This window comes from Leuciscus leuciscus, assembly GCF_965113295.1.
Source record: "Leuciscus leuciscus genome assembly, chromosome: 8".
In the NCBI taxonomy this organism is placed as follows: Eukaryota; Metazoa; Chordata; class Actinopteri; order Cypriniformes; family Leuciscidae; genus Leuciscus; species Leuciscus leuciscus.
The window spans coordinates 31689490-31701733 of NC_138732.1; the positions used below are offsets into that span (position 1 = coordinate 31689490).

Genomic DNA, 12244 nt, shown 5'->3' on the forward strand with positions numbered 1-12244 from the left:
TATATATATATATATATAAAATAATATTATTTAGATTTTTTTTATTTAAATGACTATTATTTTCATAAGTAGATTGGCTCTCTTTGCAACAAAAAACATTATTTCTGCCATCTGTAGCCCGAAAATCATTGCCTGTCCTTTGGTTTGTATAATAGTAACTTATACAACTACATTTGGATTATTAGACAATGTCGAAATAAAGTGAATCTGCAGAGTGTTGCATTCAAAGGCATGTAACTGACAGAGAAGAAAGAGTTAAAACTAGTGATGCTCCGATTGATCGGCCGCCGATCATGATCGGCCGATATTGGCAAAAAATAGCTTGATCGGCAACCCCCAAAAGCGCCGATCAAAAAAGCCGATCACGTGACGTAAATAACTCGCGCAATTTTTCCGCATGCGCGGCAACACAACAGCAGAGCAGAGCTTGCTTAACAGTGGCAAAATGAGTTCTCCTATGACGGCAATTCAATAGCAATTATAAACGAGCGCACAACTGATGCTGGTCGCGCGCGGTAAATGACATTCGCGAGAGGATAACAGATCTACGCGCGAGGAAACGGGAACTCGCGAGCTCATTCAAACCCTGCGCGGGCGCATGACATCTCTGCCCTCGCGCGCGCGCATGATCATTCCCCACACTCTCGCGCTTGATCTCCTCTCGCCTGCTGATTTTGCTCGCTCGAACACTTTTATTTTTGGCAGTCGAGGGGCGGGACTTACTGTTTTAATAACCTCAAATGTCGTTGTCATTATTTTATTTTTTGGATCTGATGTAGTTAGTTCCTCAACTACATCCATTGTAGTCTGCCTGACCCCTCTTTGTTTTGAAAAATTATACTGTGCCTTATTTGGAAAAGGTGGCCTACTACAGTAGCCTTATGTTATCTTGTTTTCTAACTACAATTAAATAAATATTGGTGGTTCTTCAAGATTTTCTTGACTCTACCATATTTCCATTCTGTGATCGGCAGTGATCGGCAATCGGCAGATCATGATTTTGGTGATCGGTAATCGGTGATCGGCCCCAAAAATGCTGATCGGAGCATCACTAGTTAAAACTCTTCACATGTGCTCGCGCTCATCACTGCTACTGAACATCTGAACACAAAAAAACAAACACAAGTACATCGACGGATCTTTTTCTGTCTGTTCTCCAAAATATAATCAAATAATGTATATTTCTGCAAGCATGTTTAAACTGGTTAACTGTGTGTACGGCAGGCAAAGGCATTCGTTTTCAAGTCGAGTTCGTACGCCACTGCGCAACAATACACACACACTACCGCAGGATGGCGGGTGTTCATAAACTGTGAACAATGGTAGCTTATTTAATGTAGAAATGAATGTATTATGTCCAAAAAACGGGTAATGTCATCCTTTCTAGTAGTGCTATCATGGCATAATAATCTGTTTGGTTGTAAAATGTATTACCTGAGTTAAATGAAATCGAATGTATCGTCCTGTGGAATCATTCATTCACAGACAGCTTACGAAGATGTTCAACTAATAAAGATCTTCATCGCTGGCAAATATATGATGCATTTGAAGATTTACTCTCACTTGACTGTACTGTAGGTCCACGGCCACTTCATCTAACGCTCTTGATGTCCTTAAATCTTCCTGTTACGACTCCGAGTCGAGTGTGAATTGCAATCGCTTCAGATGATTTAGTGCGTGCAGGAACTGAACAGAATCAGGAACTGAATCATTCAAACTGATTCGCGAACCGATTTAGACAGATCTGCCAACTTGTTTGATGAAGTCTTTGAACAGAATCGACTCAAAAGAGTGATTCATTTGTGAATTGAGCATCGCTCAAGCCCAGAAAAAAAGATACATCGCGCTTGGAATAAACTACGCATTTAACAACACATTGCATCAAAATAAAGTAACGAGAAGGACGTCGCCCAACGTAACGAAGTAAAAGTACAGTTTTTTCATTAGAAATGTACTCGAGTAAAAGTAATAAGTACCCACATTCAAATCTACTCTTAAAAGTACAATTTTTCCAAAAAAATACTCAAGTAAATGTAACGAAGTAAATGTACTTCGTTACTACCCACCTGCATAAAATAATAATAACAATAAATTAAATCTTCCAAAAGATTTCAAGAACAACTACGCTAGAGAAAAATATATTGATTATCATATGTTACTTCAAATGTTTCCATTCGTTATGATGATATGAAATGAGATCACGCTCCAAAATATGATACATTCAAACCCACAGCGCGCTCCAAAATATGATACTCAAACCCACAGCGCGCTCCAAAATATGATACATTCAAACGCCATCGCGCTCCAAAATATTAAACATTATGGTTATACATATCTATGTTTGAGCAGATATCCACAAACAGTATTTAACAGGAAACACGGGTCTAAATAGTATAATATTCACCATATATCTAGCAACAGTTCAACTGCAATGTGAAGTTTATGCAACAATACCATAAACTAATAAGTAAGAATTTCTTACCTTACATCTTTCTTGTCTTCAAATCGCGTTCTTCTTCTTCTGGGATAAATCCGATGTAAGCTCAGACGTGTCTTCCAAACTCGACGAAAAGCAGAGACTTGTGAAGTGTTTTGGTGTTTTGTGGAGATTTGCATGTGAATCACTTTTGCGCGAGTGGGCGTGTCGAATTAAAAAGTAATTAGCAAGCGTTTGAGATACTGGACATCCTGTTGGTTTTATACAAATTACTTAAACAGAGAATATTTGTTTGCAGTTTGAATCCGATCATTTAAAAGTACACACTTAAATGTGTATAAAGGTATATGGCTCATAAATGTGTGAGAAGGATTCGCTGAGTTTTGTTTCAGTTTATAGACGTGCTCAAGAAAAAAAAGTTCACCGCGACGGAGAGGCAGAACGCACACCCTGTTTATTTTCTTTATTTTACAAAAGCACAATGTTTTGATTTGATTGTAAGTGGACACATACAAAAGTAGAAATATCACAGATTCTTTTTTTATATTTCTTTTTTCTGTATAACCATAAATGACGGAGTAATTTAAGTTTATGTTGCTGCTATGTGAAAAAAATCCAGCAAAACGCGTCGGCGCGTTTCTCGACCTCAGAGGGTTAATAGAGCTGTGAGCACGACAGGAATTAAACATCTGTGAACAGGAATTAGACTTCTGTTTTACTTAATAGAGCTGTGAGCAAACAGGCATTAGACTTCTGTTTAATTACTACAGCTGTGAACAGGAATTATTGCATCTGTTCCACCTCCCATAAACATTAATCAAAATAGCACTTTATGATAATGCATAGGTTTTCAAAATTGGATCGCGAGACCAATTTCTGACCAGGAGTTTATCGTTAACGTATTAATAAGGCCTATTACGACTGAAACTGAGGATCGGCTCAGTTCAGATTTACGTCCTCGCACTAAAAAAAATTCCTTCGTCTTTATTTAGTCGGTTTAAATCATGCTACATGTATCAACTGCAAAGAGTTTTGCTTCGTCTTTACAGAGACAGATGTAATGTCATGAACTGCAGTTTTAGCAGAGCTGGGCTGGCTTTGTGCTCGCCATCAGCTGGGTGAGTTCGCCTTAGCGACTTATCTCACAATTCAAAATGCGCGTACAATTATTAAATAGCCATAATACACATTCAACTGAAACTGAATTTGTCCACCAAATAAAGTTTGAAACTGCTTAAAAATTCTCCACCATCATGTAACAATAACGACTCGGGGTAAATGTGAATTAGCTCAAGAATATAGGGAATTTTGAAAATATTAATAAATATGACTCATGGTCATAATTCATAAGTCGCATGTACATTTATTTTATCAATTATCGAGATTACCTTGTTCTGTACTGTCTGATCATTACAGTTAAGAAGGGGGTATCCCTCTTCAAACTCCAAGAAAGTTTTATCTTCTGGCCACGAATATCAAACTTACTGAGTTTCTGAATTAAGAACTACCAAATGTAGTTTATATCGAGCTTGTAGCTTAGATCTTGAAGTTTCATTGACTTTATAAGATGGGTTTTCAAACACAGAGACAATTAAAAGTATAAATGGGTTTATTAATAAAATGGCACACACTAGAGATTATATAAACTACAAACATAAACGTACGTAAAAATGCAAACAAACAAATAAACATTTAACCGAACAAAAACAAACATAGCGTGATCAGAATGAAAATGAAATGAAAGAAAGAAAGATATAGAGGGAAGATAGAGGGTAACTTAGTTCACAGACCTAAGACCTAGACATCTGGAACAGCTTTTATAGGAATCAATATACCTGCGAGTGCTCTTTCTGGTCAGGCTGAAGCTGATGCAAGAAGCGAGGATGGTGTCCTGTTTCTGCTGCGTCTTCCGGTGTCGCGGGAAGCTTGAAAGGCTCACTGAATGTAATGTTACCGAGAAAGTTCAGGTTCGTCTCCCGGGATGGGAGAGGCTGGAAATCTTAGTTGCAAAGACCGGCAGCTACGACTCGAACATGGGTTCGTTCGATGGAGAAGGCCAGGGCCTCCTTCAGATGTTCCTTGGAGAAGCGCCGCGCCGGGGAGAGGATCAAGAGAAGTTGGATGAGTTGAGATAAGAGGAAGAGAAGAGAGAAGGTTTTGGACTTTTATCAGTGTCCCATGTGCCGTCCCCTCCTTCGTGTAGGACGAATCAGCTGTCGAGATTTTTCGAGCGGGAAGATTCCTTTGTCCGGTTAGACACGCCCACTCGAATGAGTCATGATTGACTTTAACTGGGGAGGATTTTCTCCAGACATATGAACTTATAAAACAATGCGCATCACTGAATTCTGCTATCGGAATTCAACTCCGTTAGCTGGAGAGGATTACAGAGATATCAAACGCATCACATGAAGGTTGTAGCAATGCGAAGTTACAGGAGACATGCAGAATTACACACATTTAAAGTCTTGTTTACCACATGACAAAATCGTAGACACCCCAATATGACATGGTCATAACAAAAGGCACCTCAGAAATATATCAACATTTTGGTAATGTCCTATGGTAAGTCAAGGGAAAATCTGTGGGTCTGTGTGTGTTGTGTTTGGGACGTGACTGCTGGGAATGTCTCTGCTTTCCTGGGTTGTAAAGTTTTACTGTCTGAGGTAGGGTTACAAAACCACTATTGAGGAACCTTCTTTAAAAATACCTTTCAGAGCCAAACACTCGAAGATCATAACTATATGATCAAAACAACATTAATCACACATGCATACAGGAAGTTCAGATACAAGCCTGAGTTACATACTTAAAGGATGTTAAGTTACACAAAGGATGTTTGTGTGTGTGTGGGTGTGTGGGTGTGTGTGTGTGTGTGTGTGTGTGTGTATGGTTGGAATGTCATGAGGCTGTAAAGTCACAGGGAGTCCACGCTGAACTGGGGGGCTTCAGACACCCCGGCGCTGGTGAATTGGTCCTTGTGGGGTAATTATTAACCAGTAAGGACAAAGACGATGTGTTTTGCCATCACATGATCTACTTAGTGCGAAAAGCAGATGTCATTGTTGCTACAAAACTGTCTTTTACATTAAAATGTACAAAAACCCGTTGCTATAAGCATACTTACCATACTCAACTACATTAAAGATCATGATGTTTAATGTCAGAAATGTCAGACTTTAATCTGCAGGAAAACTAGGCTAGATCTGGTTGTGCTGAAGCTCTCTCTCACTCCTGATGTTCAAAACAAACAGTCAACACTTTGTTAAAACTTCGCTCAGCCCAAAAGACCGGGACAGGAGAAGGAGAAGGACCAGGACACTAAAAGTGTTTGTAGAATAATCTTAATTACTTCTCAATGCTCAGTCGGACTTCATCTGACCAGCACAAATTCAACAAGTGTTCATGAAGACAATGGGAAATTACTGCTTCACAACATCATCCCGTGACGTTAAACACCTTCAAATTGAGACATATTTGTACAACACAGCACAAAACATACGACAGAGATAAAGTAATATGAAAAAAGATTTCAAATAGCATGAATGAAGGGCAATGCAGATGTATGTTTGCTCTCTTAAAGGGGTCATCGGATGCCCATTTTCCACAAGTTGGTATGATTCTTTAGGGTCTTCATGTAAAGTGTGTAACGTATACTAAAATTCCTCAATGGGTGTGTGAAACAACACCCTTTTTACCTCCTCCAAAACAGCTCTGTTCACAGCGACCCGTTTCGGTGCATGTCTCTTTAAATGATAATGAGCAACTGCTCACCCATGAGGGGTGTCCACCATAGACAGTATAAGAAGTGGACAGAGCCATCTCATTGGAACTCAATTGAGACAAGTGAAGCCCATTTTTAGCGATTTTTTTGGACTTCCGTTCCTGACGCGCAGACTCAAACCGAGCTTGACGACGTAGATGTGACGTGAGCAACCCGTCTGTCTTCTAGTGGCTGTGGCATGAGAAATCTGAATCATTCCCTTCCGAATCTTGCAGAGACGGAGAGCGTGAGTAGGAGGTATCCACGAGCTAGGAGCAGGAGAAACTTTTGCTAGGTATTCTGATGAATTATTTTGTCATTTTGCCTCCATGTCCTCCCGATTGCCCGCGAGCTTCTCCTCCTGTCCATACGGTAATCTCTCTACTGTGCGACAGAGAGTCGCGTGGTTATGACGCAATCTTTAGCCTACTTTTACAAAAACTGCTTCTACGAGGCCATAACATAAGCTACAAGGTAATGGAGCATTTTATACATTGTTGTGTTTCTTTAGAAATAAATAATGGACAAATGGAGTCTTTAAACGCCTCAGATGTGAAGTTATTCGCTGTCAAAGTGACGCCAAAATGAATGGGAGTCAATGGGATGCTAACAGCAGGTGAAGTTCTGCTACAAGATGGTGGCACGCGGCCGGCTTCAACTTCCGGTCGACTTCCTTCCCGCTTGGTGTCCACACAAGACATTTTTAAGTGTTGCCTTGGGCCCAGTTTACACGTACATGGTTATTTTGAAAAACGGAGACGTTTCCCTTCGTTTGCGCCCTTCGTTTACACGCAAACGGAGAATTCGCCTCTGAAACCGATTCTTTCTAAAAACTGCAGCCAACGTCACAGTATGCGCCAGAGCTCGCACCTACGCCAAAAGTGCGACCTATGTTTACATTTTCATTTGGCTTTGGTGATCATGGAAGCGTTCAGAGTAGCAGTCACATTTATGTTGGTGCAAACTCTTTTCATGTGTTTGCATTTGCAAATACAGCTGCTCCATTATGTCGAGGAGCAGAGACGAATGAGTGCTCGGAGGTCAGCAATTTTGCAACAACTTCTCCTCCCTCCAACACAAAAGAACCAGTCCGCGTCACCGCCAGCGTCGCCGGTTTTGGGTCCGACCTGGGCGAACTGCTGTCTGGTGGGAGAACTTCGAAAATGAAGTGGTTGTCCCGGATGAGTGGCATGAACATTTTAGGATGTCAAGGTCATCGCTGCTGTCACTCTCCGAATTGCTGCGTCCCTACATCGAGGCTGAGACGACCGTCATGCGGTTCCCTGTCGCCTGCACCTTGTATTACCTGTCCGACGAGGGTAGACTGCGCAAGACAGCCAACGTTATGCCAACATAAATGTGTGTTGGCAGTGTGTGTACACAACCACCCTATAATGATCAAAATCCACCCAGTGCTTTTTTTATAATCCCAATAAATCATAAGCACTGTCTCAGAACAAGCCGTTCTCAGATTCGCGGCAATGTGACGTCACTTTGCACAGGCCCCTCCCACGACTGTTGATTGACACTGCAGTTTGAGCATAGACCCGCCCTGAGGGAGCGGGACACAGTCCGCCATTGTTTCGACGCTTGAGCAGCTGTAGACTAGCCTGACTACGTCAGACTTCGTACTTCCGCTCAATTTCAGTTCGCTTCTGTACTCAGTCTGAGATAGCGACCTATCTCTCAGTTTTCCTCCGGCCTCAAAACAGCCGGCCAATCAACGAACAGAGGGCGGGCTGAGAGCCGTGACGTAGACGCTGATTGTACCGTGGATGCGGAGATTTACTTCACATAATCTGCAAAAGTCGTTCACAGCCATGTTCACTCCGGTATTTCGCTCGATGGTTTTGTTTTCACATCATACATGTGTTTACAGTGGAAGTTCGATGCGGCTGAGCCAGCGCATAACACATGTCATAACCAAACGTTATGTGATTGGCTTACGGGTAACCACTGATTTAAAACTTCAGACAAGCGCCGTCATGTGTCACTTTCACTTTCACTTTCACTTTATTAAAGGCACACTATGCAGCTTTCCGTTTTTGTCAAACAGCGACCCCTAGAGTCGCTGTGGAGTACTTGTATTTAATATTACTGTCGCCACTCGAGCAGAGCCGTCTCTGCACTCACGGCCTGATCCCTTCCGCCCTCTATACCGGTACCTGTTCAGTAGGATGGAGGCTGTAAAGAGTGGAAATAAGGTGTGGCCCCTTTAAGAGCTGCGCGCGCCCTGTTGAACTGTCGTCAGTCTGTATTGTATGTGCACCTCGAACACCCCCATGTATGCGGGTTATTTCAGTTTGATGCTCATTCTTATCTTACTTTTGTTTATCAAGTAAAGCTGTGGACGGTAGAATGGGTGACAAACAGTTACACGAGTTCGATTGGGGAATAAAGTGCAAGTTGTGAGATGCCAATCGCCTCCGTGAGTCTGTCTGGCCTCTGTAATAACTTCATCTGTGAGCTATCCCTATTTCTCCTCCTGACACAACGCGTTACAAAGCGTCGGACATCGAACAGGCACAGATAAGCTCTGAAGATGTCTACTAGTCCATCAACAAGAACGATATTTACTCGAGTCTGACTCCTTGCTCGGTCAGTCTGCCGTTTCCTCTTTCTTTGGTCCTCCGACAAACCTTTCCTAGCTTTCTGCTTCTTTTTTACCGGTTCAGCCATGACGAAAGTGTGAAGAACTCAGTATCTAACGTTACCTTTTTCTACGTGTACGTGTGCACTGTGCAGTGCCATAAAGCAACTCGTTACAACGCGAGACCTGATATCAAGCGATACACGCCCGCCGGCCCAAAGTTGCAAGGGTGGTTTTTCGGCTCACAGGCGCTTGGGGGGTGCGAGACGACCACCATTCAACCCGAAATAAGTCATATAACTATTCCAATGACTCCGAAGCTGTTCGGTTAAAGTAAAAAAGTTACTTAGTTCACCTTTAAGCACAGACTGAAAAGGTGTGTATATATTTGTTTACTGTTAGTTGTAACGAGTGTTTTGTGTACTTCGCTGTGTATGTTCCATGCTAATGAAAGGGAGAGAGAGAGTTTTGGATAAGACTTAAATGCTCACATCTTATACTGTTTTTATTTAGCTGCTCTTACAGTGATTTTCTGGAGTAAAACTAACGCTTCATCTTTTGTGTGATGTACAATAAACTTAATCGAACTCATCAGTATATTTTGGTCATCATTCGGACGAGGTCTGCTACAGAAGGCTTGTATTAATAGTGGATAAAAGCAGATGACAAATAAGTTATAACCATAATTAAGCTAAACTATACCTGTTCAATCTCCATACAGTATATATTCTCTGGCTCTGTGGGCATTATTGTCCGACTCCGAGTCGAAATGAACACCACTAATGAGAGTTTCTGTTTTGATATTATCAGATGAGATTGTCCTGGCTCTGAGCGCGAGCTCGTAAGGCTCATCCCTTTGGGCGGCAGCAGCAGCTCATTTGCATTTAAAGGGATACACACTAAAACGGTGTGTTTTTCTGAGCCCCCAAAAAATGACAATTTAAACATGCTGTAAAAAAAATATCTGTTGGGTATTATATTTATACATACTCTGGGGACATCAGAGACTTATTTTACATCTTGTGAAAAGGGTCATAATAGGTGCCCTGTAAGCATAAATACTGTTAAGGAAGTTTGTAGTAGACTAATTTACACACACACACACACACACTTTAGTCATATAATTTAACAAAAAAACAAGGGACTAGTTTGGAATTAAGAACATTTATTTAAAATGAAAAGCATGTTGTATGCAACATATTACAGAATAAATAATTATTAAAAAAAATGTAAACAGTGACAGTGCAACTCAAGTATTTTTTTCAGTTTGTTGTAAACTCTGCCGCTTTGGACGACACAAGGGGCATTAATAAACATCTTTGCTATTTAGTGCACAATATTTGAATAAACTAACAACATCCACCAACATAGAACTGTGGCAGTCAGTGCAACTGAGGTAGGTATTAACATCAAGTCTAAGACGACTCACTTAATGGAGCCTATTTAGAAAAAGTGAGTGGCAGGTTTTTTTTTAAGAAAAGTAGCTTTTCTGCATTACCAGCAGTCAGCCTGTTTCTGTTTTCATCTATAATGTGTGACACTGAGCTAAAAAGCCTTTCACTTTCCACACTGCTACATGGGGCTGAGAGGTATTTATGGGCCATTTTAGCCAAAGTGGGGAACCTGATTTTGTTGACACCCCAGTACTTCAGAGGACTGTCTTCACGAGGGCTTGGGGCCTCTCCGAGGTATGTGTCGAGCTCAATGGCAGCACCTGCTGCCAGCGGCTGTGCTGCCTGGGGCTGCTCCTTAGCGATTTCTTCAAATACAGTGTCCAGACTGCTGCTAGTGCTGGCCTGGGCCTTGAGGAACAGTTTAGCAGGAGGTTCTGCAGCTTCTGCCCGACTCCCCTCTGCCTCAGCTCTGGACATCATCTGCAGCTCCTGCTTCAGGTGCAGCTTGGCCTCCGGAGCATTGTTGGAGAAGAAGCGATCTTTATACCTGAACAAAATTCATGAATGTATTAATATGTGGAAAAATAGGACAGATTTTAGTTTCCCCTAAACCACTGTCACAAATGCCAGCCATTTGGCTTTCTGGTAGTAATAAGGGAAATATATTTCATATTATATTGCATACATTTGTATTTGTGTATTTTAGTTACAAAAATATAATATAATATTTCAGATGGAAATTAATCTTACATTTAGTACTGTAGTTTATCATTGAATACCTATAGCACACAGACTTTACCTTGGGTCAAGTATGGTGGAGATGAAGTACAGTGGGTTGGTCTCGACGTCACTGAAGCGCTTCTTGACAGCTGCCAGTAAGGTTGCTTTCATTGTCTTGACGCCGTGGTCCTCGTCTGTTTCTCTGTTTAGAAGTCTCACTAGCACAGTCACAGCTGGGATGACATCAGAGGCTAGTGCGTCGTAGCTGCTCACTTTTTTAGTTAGTTCCTCAAAGGGGGCAAGGATGGCAACAGTCTTCTCCATAAGAGCCCATTGGTGAGCGGTGAGATAGTGCGGATGAACTCCCTCATGCTCGGACACATACACCCCCAGCACTCGCTTTTGCTCAATGAGGGACTGGAGCATGTAATACGTGCTGTTCCAGCGCGTCTGTACGTCCTGCTGTAGTCTCTTTATTGGCTGGTTGAGCTGTCCCTGAATGTCCTCGAGGCGGGAGTAGGCTAAGGCGGAATGTTTAAAATGCCCAATTATTTTCCGCCCCACTGCTATAGCATCTGCTATGCTCCTCTGTGCTAATAAGCCCTCGTGAACAGCCAGTTGGAGCGTGTGCGCGACACACGGCAGACTTGGGAGCCCTGCGTCATTCATGGCTTTAATCATGTTTTTGGCATTATCTCGAAGCACAACATGTACTGATGTTTTAGGTATACCCCATGTCTGGAGCATTTCCTCAAACACATGCGCTATAGCCTGGCTGGTGTGCGAGCCGCGGAATTGTTTCGCATGTAATATGGCTCGTTGCGGCATGAAACTCTCGTCTATCCACTGGGAGGTTAGGCTAATTAGCGACACGGGGCTAACACTGCTTGTCCAAATATCCGTGGTGAAACTAAACGTAGAGGAGGCTTGCAGTAGGCTGTGGATATGTTTTTTCACGGAGTCGTGTAGTTTAGGCAGCTCCGTGTCAGTCATGTAGCGGCGGCTTGGGACATCATATCTGGGCTCCAGAACATGGAGGAGACGCAGGAATCCCACATTTTCTACCTCCGAGAGTGGCTGGTCACTCAATGCAATGTACTCGATAATTGCCTGTGTTATTTTCACAGCACGTGGATTGTCTCTGGACATTTTCTCTTGTCTTGAAAGAGTTTGCTGCAGCGTGGGTTGTGTTGATTTAGAAGCGTGGGTAAACTCTTTGTACTCGTTGTCATGTTGGGATTTTAGGTGCTTGATTAAATTACTTGTGTTAAATGCGCTACCTTTTGAGCCTCCTCTGGACAATTTCGCTGAGCACAATTTGCAGTCCGCCTTTGTTTTGT

At 42.1% G+C, this 12244-nt stretch overlaps 1 protein-coding gene across 1 annotated transcript; it reads right to left on the reverse strand.

The window, feature by feature from the left end:
* Positions 1–5109: 5109 nt before the first annotated feature.
* On the reverse strand, positions 5110–11228 carry LOC309505341 (zinc finger BED domain-containing protein 4-like; the record flags this gene model as incomplete). The annotated part of the gene is made up of 3 exons (XM_082178713.1): positions 5110–5177; positions 10289–10731; positions 10984–11228. 3 exons carry the CDS (start codon positions 11226–11228, stop codon positions 5110–5112), a joined length of 756 nt encoding a protein of 251 aa, XP_082034839.1.
* Between the last annotated feature and the right edge of the window lie 1016 nt (positions 11229–12244).